Source organism: Symphodus melops, assembly GCF_947650265.1.
Source record: "Symphodus melops genome assembly, chromosome: 3".
Taxonomy (NCBI): domain Eukaryota; kingdom Metazoa; phylum Chordata; class Actinopteri; order Labriformes; family Labridae; genus Symphodus; species Symphodus melops.
In genome coordinates this window covers 21562282-21585894 of record NC_136693.1, presented here as the reverse complement: position 1 = coordinate 21585894, position 23613 = coordinate 21562282, and the positions used below count along the sequence as shown (strand labels likewise).

The 23613-nt window shown below is 43.6% G+C and overlaps 1 protein-coding gene across 2 annotated transcripts in view; it reads left to right on the top strand.

Annotated features, from left to right (window-relative positions):
• nfatc3a (nuclear factor of activated T cells 3a) overlaps positions 1–23226 on the top strand; it is a 50093-nt gene extending 26867 nt beyond the window's left edge. The window contains exons 4-10 of one of the 2 annotated variants that reach the window (XM_079340219.1): positions 3961–4160; positions 4657–4829; positions 5157–5297; positions 8522–8577; positions 8759–8885; positions 10790–11860; positions 20714–23226. In XM_079340219.1, coding sequence (XP_079196345.1) covers positions 3961–4160; positions 4657–4829; positions 5157–5297; positions 8522–8577; positions 8759–8885; positions 10790–11860; positions 20714–20790 — 1845 coding nt within the window. In that variant the 3' untranslated portion in view covers positions 20791–23226. The remainder of the gene's footprint in view (positions 1–3960; positions 4161–4656; positions 4830–5156; positions 5298–8521; positions 8578–8758; positions 8886–10789; positions 11861–20713) is intronic. The other variant, XM_079340220.1, reaches the window with a different exon arrangement.
• The last annotated feature ends 387 nt before the right edge of the window (positions 23227–23613 follow it).

Sequence of the window (23613 nt, the reverse complement as noted above, 5' to 3'; positions counted from 1 at the left end):
TGATTGGAGATGTTTTCCCCTCTGCTTGCTAGCCTTATTACTGGATCAGTGGAACAGATGAAGGCCAAAAATAAATGGGGATTTTATTTAGGGGAAGCTGAGTATGAAACAGTATCCAGCTGTTTTATTTTAGGGGAGAGGGTTCATCCTAAACTTGATCCCAACAAGAAGAGCCAGCAGCAGCGCCAGCCGTAAGTTAGTTAAAGGCTCTGATAAGCACAGACCCGAGGGGACATGTGACCAGGTTTAATGTCAACATGCTTTAGCATAAGAGCTGATCTCTTTCAGGACTCAGTTACTGACTGACTGACTGACTGTCTGACTGGGCTCAGTGCAATCTGGACAGGCAAAAAGGTGAGGAGTTAAAAGTGCAGGGACCACCCTCCTGTGGTATTTCACACTCGAGCACAGATTTAGGGGGCGGTGGAGTGGCGACTGAGGAATGTGAAACAAGTCAAGGGTGTGTGTGTGTCGTGTGCTTTGTGGAGTTGTGTCCTTCACACAAACAATGGTATCGTCCATGTGTAGGCCTACTTGTCTAAATGTCCCAGTGTGTGCAAGGGCGGCCTGATCCTTTTGACTTTTTCACTGATGACACAAAAAGCACCGACTGTTGTCTTAGGGATGTTTATATGTTATAAATCCAGCAGCAGTCATAACATACTTTCTGTTTTGACTTTTTTTTTTTTTTGGTGGGGAAAAGTGCAAACAGGTGCATCCCACCTGTTCCCATGTTTCTTTTTCTTTTCTTATTCAATTTCCATCTCGAACTAGCACGTGTTGTAAAGCTAACTACTGCAGAGTGACTGAATTAGCCTGAGTGTGTGTGGCTTGTTTCTATTGGCCAGGGGCGTTGATTCACTGGGACCGCTGAAGTGAGTCCTTCTTTCTGGACCTCTAATCAGGTTTTCACGGTCAGTTATTGGATTTGGAAAGACCTTCTGGCCTGCTAAGTGTGTGTTTGTCAACACTGAGGTTCATCACCAAATCCCTCATGTTCAGAGACTCAGAGGTTAACGTGTTATCAGACAGATTTTCTACTATATTTGACTTTGTAAGGTTGTGCTTGAAGAGAAAAATCCTGTACTTAAAAATGTAATTCTTTTTTTTCCCAATGTTTTTTATTTTTTTTGTCCAGTTCTTCCAGAGCTTTTTTTTTTTAGTACCTTTATTTGCATATGTGACGTACAATCTCTGTCTTCATAGATTCCTCCAGACACTTTTCACTCATTTGATGCTGTCTGGAACACACATGGTGCTGGAAATAAACATGCCCTGATTTATGGACACACACACACACACACACACACACACACACACACACACACACACTCAGCGAAGCACACAACATGCATGCACACAGACACATGTGCGAGCTCTGCCTGTCTGTCCTCACTTCCACAGTGTGCAGACATGATCATAAAACAAGCAGCACAAGCCACAAGACTGTTGATCCCTGAGACTCCATGTTTCCTTGAATCAGGAATAATCATGTCATTTATTGCCATGGACCCATTCAGACCGGAATGCATAATTACCTGTTAGCTTGTTACTAGCAACATTTATACTTTCATGTGGCTCTTGAGATCCGATGTGGTTTTCAAAGATGAACCCATTACTTGTTATTAAAGGGGCCTTTTAAAGCTGCTCCTTGGTGCAACATCCTTCCAAATACATTTCCCATGGTTGGGTAGCTTCCAGTTTGATGCTCCTGTTGGGAAACAGACAGTCTGTGTGTGTGCGCTTCAGCTGTGAGGAAACTTTTTTTCTGCAGCAGCTTTTACTCTAAACCAGCAGTAGAGCTCACCGGTATGTAGGAAGGACTAACACTGAAAAAAATCAACACAAGTTACTCATCTGTTTACTCATTCCAAATCAGACGAGCCTCCATCACCGAGCAGTTTAAACACAGAGGATGTGGTGAAGGAGTAACAACATACGATAGGGTGGGGAGTTTTTGCTATGAAACAATGCCGCAGGGTTGCAAATTTATACGCTGAATAAAAAAACCCCAGCTGTCAAGGTCATCAACGATTTATTATTTATTAGTACACCTAAATGAACTTTCCCTCATTGCATATAATTTTACACGACATTCAACGATACTTATATAACACAGTAATTCTTTTCAAAGTTTTCCTGAGAAGTAGAAGGGTGAGAAAATTTAAGAGTTCAAAAGTTAATGGTCATGATATTGACTGTTTTAAGAAACCAACTTGAGCTGATCAGACTTGAAACACAATATTAAAGAACAAATAAGAAAAAACAAAACAATAAACAACACAATAAAAACACAACATGTCAGTGTAAGCTGTAATTCCATAAAACAAGTTTGTGGGCTTGCATTGTGCCAATGCTGATGTTGTTTTCTGTTTCTCATGGTCCCGCTCTAAAGGGAAACATAAACATCAAGTGTGGAATGACTTTCCTGAACCAAAGGAGTTTGTCAGGCTGGTCCTCTGTTCACTCGTTGATATGCCGAGGTCAGACTTTAAACATTTCACAGCTCGATCCAGTAGACGTAAGGTGCAGTAACAAGTGACACATAAAGAGAGGGAGACACGGAAAGCTGGACTTGAGGTAATTAGCTTCAGAGAAACTAAGTCAATATTTTGAAACCAAGCAGGTCTTTTCTTTGGAGGCGCCTGCTCACACTGCTCATCATCAGGTACGTTTCCAGCGCCTTACCAGTTGAGCTCTTTTTTTAAATTTTTATTTTAGCTGGTTTTGGAACAGTCCTAAGCTGCACCCACTCTCTCTCCTTCCACGGACCCGGCCCTACATTTGTGCCAAACATTAACACAGTGCAGTGTGTGGTGCAAATCTGCCGGCAGGAAAGGGTCAGAAACCATCTGTGGCAGGGTTGAGGTTTGGCAGTTTCTGGGGTGAAACAGCAATGAATGGTCTTGTTCTTCTCTGTTCCCCTCACTCAATGGGCTGCCCTTCATGTGTGAGCCGGAGGTGTGGACTGGAAGGGCAGTTCAGTTGGAGCTTGTATGTGAGAGGGGGGGGATCTTGTCGTCACGCAGTCTGCCAAGCACAACATTACAACAGTAGGAGCATTGTGTGTCCTGTGTGTTTGCTCCGTCCCTCTTAGGAGGAAAGGTGTTGCTCCCCTTCCTTTTTTTTCTTGTTTCTTCTCGACATGCAACACGTTTTGTTTCGAGAACATCTCACCTGTCTGTCTGTGTGGAGAGCAGGAGGGCAGCAGTACTATGCGGCTAAGTGAGGGAGGGTAGCTGCTAGTCCAAGAGCCCATTCCCACCAGGCTGGCATACATCAACAGCTGGATTAAAAATGTTGTTGACACTTTTACTAGCAGTTATTCCACTTTAAACCAAAGTGTAAGCATACAAAAAACGTTTTTACCGTCACACATGAATTGAATGTTTTGTGAACATACTATTTTAAAATGACATGTTAAATGTAATGTATGAACTCTAAATTAACGTAATGTATTAACTAACAGGCATAAATGATGTGTAGTTTTTTTCTTCACTGAGCTTAGCTCCTGACTTATGTAGCATATTTGTTGCCTCTTAAAGTCAGTTCAGTGTTGTTGGGTTTTTGTTTTTTTTTTATTATTATTTTTTTAAATGCTTTTTATGGTCATAGCTGCCGATGTATCTGCTCTTAAAAAGATTGACCAGGTCAAGTTTTAGGTTCATGAAAGAAATTTGTTGTGAATCATGTGTAAGTGCAGGCGTGCAAAGGGAAAAAATGATGAGAGCAAGGCTGAGAACATCAAGTCAAAGTAGAGGGAAGCCAAAACTGCAGACAAATCTCCAGTGGCCCTGCCAGAAAAATCACAACCCCCCTTGACATTTAGATTCCCTCCAACAAAAAGGTGGCCTGAAGGCTGTGGAAATAAAACGTCTATGTCTTTGTTCACACCTGTCAATGTGGACCCAAAGAACTCACATCTGTTTTGATTCCGTGCTCCTCTTTGTCATGTCTCAGCTCATTGGCTACAGCGAGAAGCCCGTCAACCTGCAGATGTTCATTGGAACGGCAGACGACCGCTACCTGAGGCCGCACGCCTTCTACCAGGTGCACCGCATCACCGGGAAAACCGTTGCCACCGCCAGCCAAGAAATCATCCTTTCCAGCACCAAAGTTCTTGAAATTCCTCTCCTGCCTGAGAACAACATGACCGCCAGGTGAGTGTCAGGAGCACTGCAGTCATCGACCAATCAGTCGTGAGAGGACCTCCATGAAGACATTCCTAAATGATACACAAAATGATTTGTTTAATGTTCATGCAACGTTTTTACATGCTGATTTCTTGATTCAAATGAATAGAGTTTGACACATAGGGGATTTGAGGGTTTCCTAATAAGCAGTGAAAGAAACTTTATTGGATTTTTACGATTCTGCAATACTCGTACGACTATTTTAATACAGGGTCTGATTTCATTTACATTGGAATTTATAGGAAGGCATTTGGTTGGGGTTTTCTCATTTACTATTGTAATAAATCAAATTTACAGACATTTTTATTTTGTGATTTAACACTTAACTCTCCTCATTGCCAATCCCCTGCTGGGCCTGTGGTTGCTTTTATCACTCCCGGACCTTCACTACTAAAATGTGCCGTCGATGATTGCCGTCCCCGCTGCGCCTCATGGGACTAACTATTCTCCCTCCTTTTGGCAGTATCGACTGTGCTGGCATCCTTAAGCTGCGGAACTCCGACATTGAGCTGCGAAAGGGGGAGACGGATATTGGAAGGAAGAACACACGAGTCCGCGTGGTGTTCAGAGTGCACATCCCTCAAGCTAACGGGAAGGTGCTGTCACTGCAGGCTGCCTCTATCCCCGTGGAGTGCTGTGAGTGTCAATTTCCCAAACTCGCTTACACACGCACAGTCAGCAAAACATGCTCATTCAGGAAAGACGACACACAGACACGCACAAAAACACCTCTTTATTTACCTGTCTCACCAAGTCTGGACTTAGGCAATTAACAATATGACATTTAAAGGAGGATCCCTGACTGTAGTTCTACTGGAATACTATGAATTCTAGAGGCCATTGTTGCAAAGCTGTGTTGATGTGTGATGCTCTATTCCTCAATCCACATAAAGTGAAGTATGAAGAAATCTCAGTAAATAATCCTCCTCTTCATTCCTCAACCCCTCGCTGCGTCTCTCCCAGCCCAGCGTTCGGCTCAGGAGCTGCCCCAGGTGGAGAAATCCAGCCTGACCAGCTGTCTGGTCAGTGGGGGAGAAGACATGGTGATCACCGGCTCCAACTTCTTCCCGGAGTCCAAGGTCATCTTCCTGGAGAAAGGCCCCGGTATGTGTAACATCCGCACAGCAGCTGAGATTTGAAACTGTCGATTTATGTTCAAATTCAAATAATAATAAATAATCAATTCAAAATCAAAAATTTTTAATTTCATTAAGAAAAACAAACACTGACGAAGTTACCGTATTTGGTTCAAATGCCACAATAGCAGGATCAGTGACGTGGGGCGATCTCTTCTGATTGGCTGAGTGAGGATCACATGCTTCTCGACCTTACTGAGGTGCAGAAGGGTGGCCGTATGTAATGGGTACCAAAATTGCCAAAAATAGTCACTTGCACGATAAAGGGTTCAGTCAAGTCAAAGTGTATTCATACAGCACATTAAAAAAACGGCCTCAGTTGATGAAAGTGCTGAGACCAAAGTTCGACTCAATAATCGATTTAAAGACGACAGTTTTCTCTATTTCTGTCCTAATGTTCCTGTGGTTTACAGACACACAACTAATACGTTTACTTTTATGATCCACTGAAGTTTGGCTTGATTAAATGTAAATAAATCATACATCCCAGTCCCATTCTGTTACTACAATACCTTCAATGGCGGTACAGAGACTTCTTCCTCATAAATGAGCCTCTGTGACATTGGAAATGAAAGTGTGACATCACTGGGGAGAGAGTTGTGCCTTGAGCGGCGATCTGCACAGGGCTTGAGTCTGTGGTTCCTGAAAAATCTAAGAATATAAACGATGTTCAACGTTATCAGCAACATGCTCTCTGTGCTTTTCAGGTCATTTCTCTCAAGTCACTCCTCAGCGTGCAAGGTTTCTCCAGTTTTTTGTCGGATTATGGATCTATAAAAACGCATTTAAAAAAAAAAACACCAAAAAAAGATTCAGTGCGCAACAACCATTACTCTGCCTTATCTTTTCTCTTTTTACACCACTTCACAATTAGGAAAACACATGTAATAGCTGGGATCTCTGGAATGGAAATTTTAAATGGGTAGTATTTGTGGAGCCAGTCTCTGCCTGCCCGAGACACCTTTGTCTTGAAGAGCAACAAAATCAAGTTGACACATGACTGAGAGTTGAGCAGAGTTGTTTTTTGAAAGGGAGAGCTTTTCTCTCTTCGAGGGTGAAAACAAGCCACCTGGAGGAATGTCTTCAGTGTTTTTAAAGGTGGACCAGGCGAAGTGTGGCACGGCTGAAACTATTCACTTGATGGTCAAGCTAGTGGAAACCTCAGAGAGGTGCACGTTGGGTAGGGAGGAAAGCCGGGCCCCCATGGTGCAGGGCGGCAGCCGACTGTGGAAAGAGACAGAGAGCATAAGCAAGAGGAATGGAAGATAATGCTAATTAGGTTTTTGTAAACGGTCCCCCTCATCATGTCTAATCCTCCCACTTTAGTGCAGAAAGACTCTGATTTTGTTAGTATAGGGATGGAAGGAAAGAAAACAAGAGGAGGCAGTGACAGACATTTTTCCATCCTCTCTTATGATTGAGACCGATGAAGGACGACGTTAAGCTGATAAAGAACAGCAGAGAATGAGCTATTGTTGCCTGTGGAGGTTATTGGGTCATACTATAAATGACTGGACTGTAGACAGAGACAGCATTTGTTCATGTCACATCTGAATGTTTAAGTTTGCTATCAGTCTGCAGAGCTTTTGTTTTTTTAACGTCTTTAAAGGAACCTCTCCCCAAGTCTTCTTATTCTGCTTTTCTTGCAGCTCGTATTCCTTTATAAACAAACACACATGGAACTGATCGAGCATGTCTACTCCACCGGCAAAAACAAACAGCTGCTTGCTTTTCCAAAGAGATTACAACAGAAACAGTAATCACCTCTATTATTTCTGGTCGGTCTTCCAGCACGACGGGTGCACGTTTTTATTCCCTTCTGACTTGGTGTCTGAGAGGATGGGAGTCATTGTCTTAGCGTGGTATGAAGTGCATGTTGGTGCTTGTTGTCTGACAGAGCATGTGGGGCCCTTCATTCTGCCTGTTGAATGTCAACAAGTGGTGCTGCAATAATGCACTGCTGTCAGCTGAAAAGACATTCAAGGTCATTTTGTTCACTGGAAAGAAAAAAAAAAATCTTTGTCTACAAGTTCAGCTCTGCCTTCACAGTTTATCGTAACGCCTCGTTGATGTGCCGGGGGATTATTACACATAAGGCTAATGTTATGGAGACATCTGAAAGGGTTAATCGCCGGCTTAAAGCCACAGAAGACTTTGAATTCTGTTCGAAAGCTGAATAAGCTTCAAGGTACCAGGCTTACAGTTGAGTGCTTATTTTGAATATAGGTTTGCCCTCTCTGCAGATCTGTTGCAGATGCCTGAGGCGGTATTTGGGGAAATGCTTTTGGTTTGAAAGGAAGATGTCAGCAGGTGCAGACTGTGCACCGCCATGTAAACACTTAGAAGCAGTCTGCAGATGAATATACATCGTACAGCACGTACAGCGCGTACAGCGCTCACCTTTATTGTTGAAGGTTTGAATTCTGTTGCCACAGTGATGACTATGATTCCATCCATCCACACTTCAAGTCTGTCAGTGTTTTCACCTCGACTGCTTCCCTCCAAGCCTCTACCTATAGATGTCTGGCCAAATAATTAGATCGCTCGAAGGAAAACAGGAAAGGATGTTTTGTCGCCAGAAATCTGCCAACTGCGTAAAAGCATTTTTAAATGAATTCAGTTCTTCCACTGCTCTCTCCATAAGTTTGACCAGACAAGACAAACAGCAGAATATTTAGACATTTGATTTGTATTTAATAGCCACTAAGATGTTCTGCATGGGGCGTATGGGCCCTTAAAAAGGACCTCACTTTGATGTCTCCTGGTTCTGCAGAACAAATTGAAATCCTGTGCTTTTTTTTTTTTTTTTTTTGAACTGTTGTTTGGTTGTCTGAAAAAAAGCACTGAGCATCTTGAAAAGAGTAGGAAAAAGAAAAGATCAACATCAAACTACGCTTCAGAAGAAATGTAGTCATTAATGAGTGAGCGGCTTAGCTTTGTTATGTACCCATTTCAAATACATTCATTTTTATTTTCACTACTTCTGTTGTTCCTCTGGAAACGTTAACTCTGCAGTGTTAGCATTTCCAAAAGGTTTTATTCAACCTACCCTTCCAGAGTGCATCATTTACGGCTCTGTGGCATTGCGTCTTTACTGCGAATGTGATGGAGGTCTAATAATGGTGAAGAAGTGATACCCCCACTGTGCAGCTATCAGCCCCCTAGTAAATGTCCCCCTCCCCCTCCCTCTAGATGGGCGACCGCAATGGGAAGTGGAAGCAAAAATCATTCGCGAGAAATCTCAAGGAGTAAGTACTCATTTATTAATTTGTTCCGCTCCATTCTGTCTGTAATATTGCCCGTCTTTAAACCTTCTGCTGTCATTTTTTGTCAACAGATTTTTTCTAATGGTATGATGTTGTTGTTTTTTTTTATTTCTCCGAAAGTTGGGCGTAAATAATGTGACATGTTTCTTCATTTATCTTGTAGTCATGCATTGTGGTGGAGGTTCCTCCTTACCACAGTAAAACGGTGGGCTCAGCTGCACAGGTGCAGTTTTATGTCTGCAATGGCAAGCGGAAAAGGAGCCAGTCACAACGCTTCACTTACCTTTCAGGTGAGACCAGAGAGCCTTTTTGAAGGACTTGTTAAGAACAAACTGGATTTGGAAGATGCTTTGATATTTCCGATCATGGGACATTTTATGGTTGCTACGGTTACCGTCATTAACACACACACAAAAAAAGAGAAAAGAGTGTCTCAGGGTTTACTTTAAAGAAGTTAGACCGGCATCAGTGACAGTTGTTACACAATCTTTGTGTTGCACACTTCTCCAAACGGGGCTTCTCTGACCCCTTTTCTCTCTTTCTCTCTCTCCAAAGCATCACTGTGGTGGGGGGATTGTGGGGGGGGCACATTAACCTTAACACCTGCTAACTGTTAGTTTTCTAAAACTTAACTAAAACAACATAATGCGTCTAATGCGTGAGATTTCCTGATGCAGATCTTTTGCTGTCCAGGAAACTTTTATATACAATGATCAGTCTGAAGTTGAGGTTTAATCTGATTATCCAAGCATGAAGGATACTGACTGTTCATAATACTTTGATCTCCAAGTTTCCTTCATGAAAGTCAAATTCCTTCCTTGCTAGTTGATATTGTTTATTTTCCTCTTGAAGTCAGTCAAAGTGAAAACCCTGCTTGCAAAAATATATTGACATGTGAGCACTTTGTGCAGCATATCTAAACCCTGACTTTTACCACAACAGTGTGTTATTTGCGCGAGTGTACGCATCAAGCAGCCTTGCCCGTCCACCCACCCATCTTTTCTGTTTGCAAGCTCGCCCACTCCACGCAGACAGTTCCTGTTTTCACTGTTCACACATCAGGGCAGCCAATGAAAGCAGAGTAGAGTAACGCCGCTCTTTCAGGGAAGCTGGGTGTTTGACAGCGCCGGTGTCACCCACAGACGATGCTTGCTTTATTTATTGTGGACAAAAAATAAAGATGTTTTATTGTGGGCTGGGTTTCAGAAGGCTTGGCCCAATTAAGGGAAAGAAGTCTGTGGATAAAAAACGTATTTTTTTAGAAACCTTTCTGAGAAAATGACTCTGGTTTAATTTGAATTAAAGTTGGCTAAAAAATGAAAACAAGCCTGGAGAACCTGTTTCTACTCCTTCTTTAATATACTGTACTTTAGCCTTCCCCTTGCCTTTATATCTTTTTGGCTCCATTTTTAGCCAAAGTAAACCCTGTTTGGCCTTTTCATGCCCCTTGCCTCTCAATCCCAGAGGCAGGGTGGGGGGGTGGAGGGCACGATCATTGAACTCTTTTGTTCTGCTGTCTGATCTGGGCTGGGGGGCATTCAGCTCCTCTTCCCACACAGCATTTCACATGATGGCACCCGAAATGACAACATATGCTCTCCCTCTGATTCGGAGCTGGATAAAAATAAAACTCACTGTCACAAGGCACCAGATTGGGAAATAGGTTACTGATTGGCAAAGCAGCACTGTGAGCCGTCACAGTAAAAGCGGATGGCCTCATTCACTATCAAAATGTCTGTCAGTCTGAGGCTTTTTTTTTTTTTTCATCTGGAAGGAGCCCTCCTTTCACAATCCATACATTACAGAGACTATTTTTTACTGCTTGAGATTCTACTGACCTAGTTTAGTAGCAAGAACTGAAAGATATTTCAACATAAAATCCTGACACTGAGACTGTGGGGTTCAAAACCAATGTTTAACAACTACTCCAATTGTTAAGGTGGCTTGATGTCACTACTCTTCTGTAACTGGAGCAAATTAAGAGTGACACTGAGAATGTTAAAATGCAGTGACTTAACAAAAGATAACGTGTCTGGTCTTACTCTCAGCAGCATTTGATAGAGCTCACTGACAATGTGTTTCTTCTCTTTCATCCTGTCTGTCTTTCCTCTTTCGTCATACTCTCTTCCTCTCTCTCTCTCTCTCTCTCTCTCTCTCTCTCTCTCTCTCTCTCTCTCTCTCTCTCTCTCTGTAGTCATGGTGAAACAGGAGAATAGAGAGGAGCTGGACCTTTCTGCAGTATCCCCTATATCCATGCCCCTGGCGCATGCTGCCAGTTTGGTGCGCACCCAGCTGCCTTCTCCTGAGCAGGGCCACCCATCGGAAAACCTTCTGTCAAGCTCCCCTCGCAGTCTGGCCACAGGCTCCGGACCTGGCCTTCTACCCCTACAGGCCCCCTGCCCATCTATGGGCTCCCCGTCTTTCCAGCACCTGCCTCACCTCCAGGGACGCAGTTTGCACCACCCTCCCGCAGACTGCCACATGACGTTCCACACGAGCTCCGCTCCCCCGCGGCCCTCCTACCAGCCTATGCAGCACAGCCACAGTCACGCTCACAGCCTGCCCTACAACGGCCAGTCCAGCCTGCCTCCTCAGGTTTACGAACGGATGCCCTTTCAGCACAGCCCCAGTGCGGCGCCCCACCAAATGGGCATGGGGATGGTGTACCCTTCCTCTCCTTGTTCCTCGCCATCAACACCCTCCTCTTCCACCAACCCCATAGTTGGGTCTCCCCAGAGCCAGCAACCCCTGCTCCCTCCTTCCTCCCCTCACCTCCACACACTCGGAGGCTATCACCCAAATCCTCCCCAGGTGCCCTCTCCAGGTGGCCATCCACTCGTGGGGCAGCACTCCTCTCAACTGCAAAGGGCCATGGGATACCATCCCGTAGGTCAAAGGTCGGCATCCTGTCCCACGACGTCCACTGCCCCACCACCTCCTCAGTTGATTCCCTCGCATCACTCTGGGCCTTCCTCCCCTCAGCTGCACTCACTGCCCTACCAGTCTCCCACCTCATCGTCCCCCACCTCAGGAGGCAGTCCTCTGGGTCCCCTCCAGCAGCACCATTCAGGACAGCTTTCACCCCAGGCTACAAGCCCGGTCATCGCCAGCCTGTCCCCGGCTGCAGCAGGGTCACTGGTTCACCCTCTGAGCCCACAGGTGCCCTTCCCATCAGACGGGGAGAGGCTGAACATCAAACAAGAGCCTGAGGAGAGGGAGCCCACCTTCCGCTCGATTGGCCTGCAGGACATCACGCTGGATGACGGTAAGCGACTCGTTGACCTCATTACTCTGCGTTGCAAGAACATTATTTTGTGTTTTTTCTTTCCAGGTCTGGTGTTCACAAAATGCGATCTTGATATGTCACAAAGAAAGGCACAGGCATCTATGAAAAACATATTTCCACATGAAACTCACTGAACTCATCGTCCACAAATCGGCCAGTGGCTTCAGAAATAGACACATTCTTTTAAGCGCTCTAAAACAGTACAAAGAAATGAAAAGAGAAGCTGAAACAGGTAGAGACGGGCTGAGCAAGCACGATCATCAACACAATAATAACTTTTCCGAGGTAGTGAAACAGCTGAAGCTCTCTTTGTATGTTCATGGGGCTGCCTGATAATGTTGATGAGGTGTCATCTGTCAGAGCATGCTGTAGTGAGAGCAGGTTGATTTCTTCAGTATAGTGTTACATAGACATAGATAGAAGGAGCGATAACTGTAGGATCCTATTAAGGAGCCTAATTGTAAACACTTAGCTTCTGTAAATGTAGCAGCATTTTGGAGGCTCGTTACAACCTCTATGTTTTGGCCTCTTGGATCTAGTTGAGGGGATCGCATCATTGCGAGCGGTTACTCAGGGTTATAGCTGGAAAACAAAAACTACAGTTATGTGCTGCGGCAGTAATAACATCCTGTGTGTATGAGAGCGGCTGTGTTAACAACCCTGATTAGCATGCTCATGAGACTTGTTGACTTAACAATTGACTAGTGAAGTCAGCACACGCATATAGCAGCTTTTTTTTTTTTTTCTCCCTCATTCATAAACACTACTTCCTTATCTGTAATGAGCGTGTCCAAACTGTTCTAAATCATCAACGTCCTTATCTGGATCGCTTGGGTTTTTGTTAACTCCAGCGCCGTGTTCAAATGAGGCTCCTCAATGTTTTGGGGTTAATAAGTAGCCTGCTGAGGCTGTGTCAAGGAGGTGGTCAATAAGTGATGTGTGAAACACCGACGACCAGCATCACTTCATAAGACTTTTGCGAACACACATTCTGACATGCAATCAACGAGTCTAATCTGTGTCCAACATACGCCTGATGAATTAGCTTTCCTTTCTCTCCTCTTTTCATGTCCATCTTTGCACCTCTGTCGACGCACGTCCACTCATATTTCACGTTACACTCAGATTTAGTCGGTGTCTTTATCACATAAGCAGAGGGACCTGTAAAACTAGCTTGCCATACTCGAACTCTTATGAATAACAAGTGTGAGAAAAGTTTGTGAGTGACACAGTTCAGCCGTGAATGTAAGCTTTCCCTTTTAGCCTGCGGCTAAAAATAGCTTTCTGTGCCAGCCCAGCTCTGTAGGCCACGCTTTGGAGGAGCAACATGAGACTTCAAACTACATCTGTGAGTTTTAGAAGGTCGCGGCACACTCTCTGAAGTGGTCCGTATTCAGTTAGGTTTGACAGGCAGAGATGATGCTGGAACATAGATGTGTGTAGATGGTGACCTCAAACATAGAATAAACAAAAACACACAAAAGCGCAGATTGAAACATGGACGTGTTTGCTCTTTAAAAAAAATTCTTTCATGTAATCCAGAATTATTCCTTCGATCATCATTCAAATACATGTGACCAAAGTGGTTGTTTACATGATCAGTGGAGTGAGGAACAAGGCTGCACACAGTTCAGTTAAAATCCCACCAAACATGAAGGAGGTGACATCCTTTCTCCTTCTCCATCTCTTTTTTCTGTTAATCTCTCACTTTTGAACTTTCCAAATAATGAAAGTAAAACATTTTGTGTTCGATAAATGCCCCTTCATAATTTGTCTTTCACCTTTAAAAAAAAGGCTTTAGATTAAGTCATTATTTTGAATGTCATACTTTTTGTTTTTACCTTCTGCAGTAGTGTTGCAGATTTGTGAGTGTGTAGAAAACTGCTCCGGTTAGCAAGCAGATGGCCCTGGTGACGCACACCAGAGCACGCTCGAGCTGTGTGTGTGTGTGTGTGTGTGTGTGTGTGTGTGTGTGTGTGTGTGTGTGTGTGTGTGTGTGTGTGTGTGTGTGTGTGTGTGTGTGTGTGTGTGTGTGTGTGTGTGTGTGTGTGTGTGTGTGTGTGTGTGTGTGTGTGTGTGTGTGTGTGTATTAGATGAGATATTGTGTTTGTGTGTATCTGTTTGATGTTGTGGAGGTGTGAGTGCACTTTAGGTTTGTGTGTATGCGAGGCAGGAGACACAGGAGGTGAGAAGACAGACTGACAGACAGATGGACAGACGAGGTCAGGATCCAAGCCCACTGCAGGGTCACTCAGCCGAGACGTTCAATCGAAAATGTACTTTGCATCTCAGATTAAAGTCAAGGAATACTACATAGTGTTGTGCTTTGTGGGCTGTAGATGTACGATCATTTAAAGAATATATATTCTAAAAGAGTTGTGTCAGTTTGACTACAGCAGAAAACAAACATCACAGATTTATCTTCTTGGGCTTTTATACATAAAAAGATGCTGCTGCTGTGATGTCAGTGATGAAAAGAAGAAAAGTAGGGTGCCACCTTTGTGAAATCATAAGACGGGTCTTTAACTGTTTTCTACAATCAGCATGGAGACCATGTGATGTCTCTACCTGGACACACACAAAGACAGGCTCTATTCACTCTCTGTCTTTTTCAGGACTGAAGGGTAAGCAGGTAGAGATGGATTTCGAATACTTGGACTGCATTTCTACTCTTTAATCCCCAGAGTTCGTCTTTATGTTAGTGTTCATGTTAGCTAGGGCTGCTGAAGCCGTGTAAACTTGAATTGGATTTCTTACTCATACATAAAGTAGTTGAATGAAGTCGTCATGGCGACTGAATCTTTGTGCCGCTGAACTGTGCATTTAACAAACTGATCATCTCTCTGTTGACAGAGCACACATGGGAAGAGATAACACGTTAGCGTTTGTCCATGTGTGTTGGTACACTGTTACAATGGCGTCCATCCCGTGCCGAGTTTGTGAGCACAACAAAAGCTGCTCTTTTTGTCGGGCCCTCCCCTCATTGACGGCTGCCTCAGATTGTTTCCATTGTTGCTTTGAGGGTTAACAATAGGCTGAGCCCTGCTGCCAGACACAAATGCACACAGTTAGCGACACATCATCCTGAAGATGTAATCTAATGAAAGAGTCAGTGTGGGAGAAACTACTGTACTTGCAGGTATGATGGAGCACATGTTAATCATATATATATATATAGTTTTTTAAAGCTCCAATTTATGATTACATTTTCAACGTCATCAGAATAAAACAGAATAAAAAAAGTCCAATTAGCAAGATGTGATATGACGCAGCAGCGGTTAGCTAGCATAGCATGAAGAGGGCGAGTAGGGAGACTCAAAATAAAATAAAGTTATGTGCATGGCGACTTCTTCGGAGGGAAGCAGTCATAGCATGACATGTCCTTTTGGTTGCTCGGCGATTTCTCTCACACAAGAAAAGACGAGCAACTAAGCACTGTAAATCCAAAACTAGTTTCAACTAGTTAGCTCACGACAGTAGAAATAAGCGAGATGTAACTTAAATCTTGTGACTCTGGGAAAGAGAGTGTCGTCTATGGCTTGAACAGTAGTTCTTTGTAATAGAAAAACGGCGGTCAGCACTGAGAAACAACAGCAGGATCTAAGTGCACTTTAGATCATGAGCAGCTGTCCTCAGCCAACAGCCCAACAAGTGATGGGAGAGGCTAACATCTAGAAATCAACAAAAGACTCTGATCTTTTCGCTCTAGTTGATCACACCATGTGGAAAAATAAACAAGTAAATATTAGAGTTTGACCGGACAGGTGGCCAGAAATAGTTTCTCCGGTCTCATCCCAAACAGAGTAAGACATGATCTGTTTGGTTTTCTGCTTACACACAGACATTATCTTGAGTCTCATTTTTGGTTGTGTGTGTGTGCCCGTGTGCGTGTGTGTGTTACCATCATCTTACCATTATCCAAATAACAGAACTGGAGACTGAAAGGCATGAAAAAAGAAGCAATGGAAGGGGGAAAAAAAAGGTTTCCATCCAGCGCTGCCGCAGCTCATTAAAAACAATGGCAAACTTTTGCTGGTCTTTTCCCCCTGAAACAAGTGGAAATGGACTTTGTGTGTCATCTTTCCATACAATTAAGGTCTTAGAGAGTTTAATGCAGAAGTCTTGGAAGAGGCTGGAGCCTGGTATGGAGACAGAGCCAGTGCTGCATTTTCCTTTAGACAGAAGAAGAAGAAGAAGCCTGGAAATCCTGAAGCAGGGATCAGCACAACTCATCAACTCTCAGTTTGTGTTTCTGAATCTGTATTTAACCAATTATAAACATGAGCTGTGCGCTTGGATTGGATTTTTTTTGTGTGCGTCTTTGGCTGCTCCCGAGCGTCACCATCTACTGAGGGAGCAGTGAAGTGGCGCTGTTTGTATGGAGGCCATAGTCCTCTCAAGCCCGACTTATGGTCTCTTTCTCACACGACATCACTGTCCTCTCAATAAAGATTCGAGTTTATTTCACCTTCAGAAGCACGATCAAATATTTGAAAGGCATCACTTTGGACTTCAGTAAATTCTTTCTTTTCTCACGTTTTAAAGAAGTAAATGATGATAGTTTATGGCGGCTGTTTTTTTTTTTTGTCTTTAACTGGATCCTTTAAACTAAACTCTCTGCCCGGGTTAGAAAGACGTCTAACAACCCCCGGCCCACACCAGAGACTCATCAAGCTCTCTGCTGATTGGTCCGGCAGTTAAACCTATTAACCAATATATTTGGCTTTGCTGATCTCCCCGAGCGCCCGTTTGGGCCCGAGCGGTTTCCCTCTTAAAGCCCGTCGCTGTGCGTCTCCACAGCAAAGACAGAGAAGTCTTGTGAATCACTTACCGTCAGATGAAATGGGAAATCCACAGACAGTTAACAGATATGCGTGACTTTGAGAAACTGACCTTTAGATTAGCTTCTACGGAGCACTGTGCCCTCGCCCACTCAGTGACGACAAAGTGAAATGAAAACGAAGCAGAGCACGGTCACAGAGCAGCAGCACACTTTCAAACAGCGAGCCAGAGAAAGATCTGGAAGGTTTCAAAACAGATTCCATCAACTGATCATGTATTTCCAATGTGTGTGATCGCTCAGTGGATTTTGACTCTACATTCAGTCTCATACCTGAGGCTCTGTAAAGACGAGTGTGTGTGTGTGTGTCATTACGGGGCACTGCGAGTGGAAACTGTGCGCTTTGATATTCCCTCTTGAAGGCAGACCAAGTCTCGCCTCTCTTCTGTTCCCTCTCCACAAAGCTTTTCCACTGTGGCATGTTGTCTTCGTTTGCTGGACTCAAAAATCAGTCCCTCAATCTTCCAGTTATTTGCTTAAAGCTGCTCTGCCAGCGTAATGCTTTTTAAGCCTGGGTGAGGGAACCTTTTTCTATGTGTCACAGCTTTATGACAATCCCCCGTTTTCCATCTCCACAGCAGATATGTTTATTGTACCGACTGTCCGTCTGCCTGTTCCACTTCTGTTTTGCATTATGGAAGCCTGTTTTGATTCTCCTCCTTTGACATGAACTTTGGAAACGGAGACGAGAGTTTACCCAATCTCAGTGGTCGTTGGGGATTCAAGGATGCGCTTGTTTCGGCTAAGTGACATTTTGAAGTATATCTTGAGAAGAGAATTCTTTGTTTTCTTCTCTTTAATGTTTCCTCTAAGTCTCGGTGTTTCCCTCCATCCGTCGTCGGCTCAAACAAGCTTGGTCCCTAATTATAAAAAAAAAAAAAAAAAGGTAAATTATTCGACTTGGTTTTGTTGCTATGTAAGGAAGGTGGCCTGAATAAGCATCCGAAATATGCATTTCAATATTAAGAGTAAATAAATGTTCTGATGAAGAAAAGCAGCGTCATAAGAAATCAGTTTCTGACACCAGCAGACCTCACTCGCCCTCTTTATTCCCCATGTAAAGCACAGGGGACAGCTCCATCTGATGTCAGACGACCTTAAAGCAGCAGCAGCAGCAGCAGCAGCAGCAGTAGTAGTAGTGGTCGGCTGACTGCAGGTGTATATTTTGAACCGGGAGCCCCCCTCCCAGTCATCTGCAGAGGATCTCCCTTCGACTGAGCCATTCAGAGCCTTACTATGGCGGGTAGCGCTGAATCACCGGCTTTCTGTTGCACTGTTTTCAACGATATGAGTAAATGTGAGAAAACACCATCAGCATATGAAAGTCCTCAGTCAAAGCTGCCTTTCACTTCTGCTTTATTGATGTGTGGAGCCCCAGGCCTGAAATGAATGAGTGCATACGAAAGCAGAGGTTATTGCTCATCGATATGGGAAATTAACTGTTTATGAAAAAAAAGCTTTCTCGAGGGTTTGGAACGTTTTACCTTCAGGGGGAACGGTTACAAATCCTGACCTGAATATTATTTTTTGATTTTGATTTTTCTTGACATATCGACCCTCCAATAAAATAAGAAACTAGAAAGAGGAAATGCAGCTTCTTACTCTGTCGCCTGTTTCGGGACTGGGATTGAAATGTGCTCACAAAATCAGCTCAGCGTCAAATCCGACTCAAAAGGAAGTCAAAGAGAAGATGAATACGTGCAGCTGTAATATTGATCGCGGTGCCACTTATTGACAGGTACGTATGTGGGGAAACCTCATCCTGCAGCTTGTAATAACTGAGTCCAAGTGAGACGTGGAGTTTTGATCAAGCGTTGCTGTTTCAGAGCGTTTTCTTCTCTCGTGTGTATCTGTGTTTACAGCTTCACGTTTGCCTCTGCAATAATCTAATCAGTACAGCGGAAAGTGGTATTTTCTGCAAACGCCCACTTGATGTCTCACTTGGTTGCTCATATTCCTGTGGTGATAGAGCACATTCCCTCCCATCAATCAGCAGAGCTGCAGAGTTTACCGCTGCAGCCCTCAGACTGAAGAGGCCTGCACACTGAACCACCGAATCAAAAATAACAGAAGACTTTCATTTAGACCCTAACACACACCATCTCTCTCTTTAAGGCTCATTTAGCCTCATCTGAGGTTTCCTCTCCTCTTCTGGATCCACGCACTGTGGGTGCCTGACGTTTGATTAAATCTGCGACATGTGGACAGAAAAGTCTCTGCTCTTGTTTCGTCTCTGTTGTCCTTTTAAAGCTGCAAGACGCTGCTCTTCTCAGCTCAGTGTTTTACCGCTTCTCCTTTGAAAGGTCACAGCCTTTAAAACCAGCGCATAGACCTCGGCCGTAGTTTTAGTTTACGACGACTTTGTGGGACAGAATCCATAAAGTGTCAGAAAATGTTTTTGTATATTGCCTGAGAGAAGAGTCTGTCACGTATGAATACGTTTACTCTGACAGTCTCAGTGTAACGTCGTCACTTCGTGGTGGTGCTGTGAGTGTGTGTGTGTGTGTGTGTGTGTGTGTGTGAACAAAGATGACATGGGAAAGGAAGAGCCTCCCACGCTAACAGGATGATGTGAGTGATGGTGGCCAGACACAAAAGCAAGCAGCAGAAAACACAAATAAAACAAGAGACGGTGCAGCACAGCTGAACTGATGCTCCTGTGAAAGAAATGAAGAGTTTGGGAAAAAAAATACAGCCGAATGCTGTCAGAGAATCAGACGATACGTGTGAAGTAAAACACGCTGCTACCTGATAAGATGGAAAAAAAAAAAAAAAAAAAAAGTCATCAACTTTTACTGAGTTAAAAAAAAAAAAAGTTGTGCTTGTTAAAGCCTTTTTTTTTTTACACTCTGTGTGTCATCCAATTTAAATACAGTTTCTTTTTCTCATGAAACACACTGGGCTGCTCATCATTCACTGAGTCACCCGCTACTCACTTTTCACCGTCCAACTTACAGTAATCCATTTCTTTCTTACAGCTCAGGGGGGGAAATATACTCGTACGGCTCGGGGGAACAAAGAGGAGCTGCATTGTGGACTGTCATGTGTAGACAGGTCTGCTTGTAAAGCTCCCAGCATCCAACTGGGTTAGAGGTCTCTGCTGCACCCTCCAAAACCAGTTTGCCCAGCCTGAAACGTTTCTCTGACCTGTAACGTCCGCTCCAAAGTATTCAGGGAAACACGCACATAGTGTGGTGTTGAATCAATTCCAAACAACTAAAAACTCCTGCTCTCCACATCCAAGTACTCAAAGTTGATTTACTTCCCGGCTGCACTTTGACCAGCTCCCTGCTGCGTCCCACTCGGTCCCAGTTTGAAAAGCGAATGGAGGCAGCAGATGCAAAACAATCACCCACGCTGGCTGAAAAACAGCAGCAGCAAATGACTTATCTGTTGTATATTTAAATGGCGGCTCTGCCTGAGTCGGAGGACTAATTAACCTCGCTGCGCCTGAATGCCACTCTGAGCTCGACAGCACGGTTTTTTTTTTGGTTTTTTTTTTTAAACCATGCTTTGGGTTCAGCACGGCCTTTCTGCCACGCTCACAAACCCGCTGAACAGCCCGAGGAAACGTTCTGAAGCACCATTAAAGCTGTGCTGAGGTAATAGACACGGGAGTGTTTACAGCTCAGTCAGTCTGCTGTGGTGACTTCGAACAGTTGTTGGACTCTCACAAAGGTCACAACTGTGAATGGAATGGTTTCTCTCATGCGTGTGTCAGGAGTGATTACTTCTCGAGTCAGACCTGTGACTCTGTGAACTTTGGGGTTTGCCAGTTTTTTTTTTTTTGAAGTTTTTCCACTTTGAGCTCTCCTCAGGTTGAGCTCGAGCTTTCGGTGTTGTGCAGAACTTAAAGTGGTAAAACACTGCGCCCTGCTGGTCAGATACATGTACTTCTGTTTCACTTCAGGACTAATGGGTGAAAGGCAAAGGCTGATGTAGCTCCAAAATATGAAGCGAGGAAGTAACTAATGTTTGCTTTCTTTTCACAGTGAATGAAATCATCGGCAGAGACATGTCCCAGTCACCCAGCACCCATGTGTCTCCATCAGCACACAGCCAGTCATAGCTCAGTCAACACCTCGGCCCTGGTGCAGGCCTCCAGGGAATCAGACCACCTCCCCCCCCCGTGCAGCTCTGACCATGACCAAGACCCTGGTCCATGTTCAGGAAGTGGGACAAAATGAGCAGGGGGGGACGAGATACTTCTGCTACGTCATGAACCTGCTGCACCACAAGCCTGACAATCTCATCCCTCTGCTCGGATGATTTCAGGAACAGAGAAACAGATTTCAGTTCAACAAGATGAGCTGCAGCCTCATGTGGGTGAAAACACTGTGGAGGTCTGTCCTGTGTGTCTGACCTTTTTAAAGCACCGCCGTCTTCCTGAACAATCAGCTCGCTTTGTGACGATACAGCGGTGCGTGTTGTCGTCCACCCGCTCACCAGCATTGACCCTTATGAATGAGGATACTTTGAGGCAGAAAGAGAAAGCCTGGTTTTCAAAGGAAGCCAGAAGTGGGATTGTAAAATGTCGCGTAGCGTTTCTCAGGCGGTACTTAAAGTCTCCCAGGATGCTTGAAAACATTCTTGTTTTTGTTTTGTTTTTTTCCCCTGAGTGAGCATCAGCCACAGTGGCATGATGCCGTAAGAGTAGATGACCCAACGCAAAACAAAGTCTTCAAAAAAAAAAAAAAAAAAAAGTATCCAGTCTGTCGTGGCATTAGTAAAAACCTGTTATCAGTAAATGAGCCCCCCCTCTCTTACCCCTCCAACCCCCCACTGCGTTTTCTTCTTCAAGCTGAACAAATGCCTTATTAACACTTAGCAGCTTTGAATGATAGCAACAGCTTTTTGTTTAGTTGTGTTATTGATTTTTGCACAGTTTTATTATTATTATTATTTTTTACAGATGTCCGAGTTGATCAGTGTTGATCTGTTTGATTCATGACTCCTGATGAGGGATGGGCGAGTGGGGGTTTCATGTCTAGAGGTAGTCCTTTGAAACATTTACATTCAAAGACATGAAGACCATTCTTTCCACGAGACGCAGAAAAGTGTCACGCTTCCTCTATTTATGCATAACAGCCCACATTTTCCAGGGGCCCTCGTGTGCCTTGTGTCCCAGGTGGCACCACACCTGTGTTAGCATCATCGGCAGCGTCAATAAATAATAAAAAACAAATGTAGCAAAAGTTCAGAGTATTACAGGCTTTATTTCTGTATCCCCCCCTTTTTATTCAACACTTTCATTTTATTCCTGATCTGACAGACATGCAAAGAGTGTTTTCCGGTAGCTTTTCTAGTCGGATTGTGTGGAAGTGAAGAGACTGATGCAGATTCTGCTGTGAACATTTGCATCTGCTTTTTTTTTTTTGCCTTAATCTCGACAATGACGCTCCTCCTCCTGTGCGTGAGGAGCATTGCAAATGACTGTTCCAAGTCAGCGTTCCAGGTGAAAAAGATTCTACTATGCATTAAAAATTCAGCCTAATGCCTTTTAAAAAGAGAAGAAAAAAAGAAAAAAAAGACCTTGATGCCTCTAGAAGTCGACTGTAGACTTGCTGATTGGTTCTGTGAGCATCCTGGAGTTGTTCATCAGCCGATCTGCCTGATCAAGGACACACCGCAAGCATCTTCACCAGTTCAGCTGTGTGTGAGTACGGATGGTGCTTGTACCAAATATGCTGTAGAAGATATTCTCACTAACAGAAGCACACACATGTATTTAGGCTATGCAAGCTGTAACAGCAGTAAATGTGAGACACAACTTTAAGAAAGAGATTAAAACCTTTTGTCATGTTTATGAACTTCACAGAAAACATTCATATAGTGAGAGAATCATGTCACTCTGTCAACTGTTAGGATGCCTTAACTCTTGTTTAAAGAAACTGTCTGTAGGCTTTTCTGGGTTGATTTATGTTTCCATGACAAAGATGCAAGTCAGTAACCTTTTAAGACTTTAGTATGTTTGGAGGGGAGAGGGGAGGTGACTTTTGTTCACATAAAGCTAGATCTGCAGCCTGAAAGACTCGAGCTATGGAAGACAAACAACCAAACCAGCATCAAGATGAAAGAACCCGAGGCTGCCGTCCTCTTCTGTCACAACCAAAGACCGAACAAGACGTTCCCCCTTTACATAACAAGAAAGCAACAGAGACTGCTCTGCTCTATTTTTGATACTTTGAAATGGATTTCATTCCTAAAAGTTTGGGGACATGTATGGGTGTTGAATATGCATCGATATTTTTATATCTATATATGTTCAAACACGCATATATATATATATATATTCACACATCTATATATATGTTTTGTAAAATAAAAGGGAAATACAGGTTTAGCTGATGTTTACCGAGCCTTGTATTGTCATTTCCTGTATATTTTGTATGTTCAATTTTTTGTAATTTTTAAGACTGCAGTGCTTTTTGAAATTATTCAAAGGGAATACCTTGCTCATAATGTAGGCTCTAAAGTAGTATAGATCAATAAAACAGAAAACTCACCTATGGGTCTGTCTGATTTGTTTTTGAAACGTCTTCTCACCAAAATTTCTTCTCGAAAAAGCTCTTTTTTTTGTTTTTTGTTTTAAAAATCCAGTTGGTCCCGTAAACTGTTCATGGATTACACGTAGAGGAACATCGCTGATGTAAACACAGCCAGACGCATTGTTTCACGAAGCCTTGCTTCAAGAACTACATGTGCTGACGTCGCTCCTCAGTCAGTGAGAGGTGGGCTTCAGCTCAGATTATTCAACGAAAGAGAAACACGTCACATAACAGAGCTAATCTACGTTAGTGCCATCAGACATCCTCTTTGTTAGAGAACTTAAAACATGACACGCTCTTTTTATCTGAAAGGAGAAAGTGTGTACGTGTCTTATCAATACATC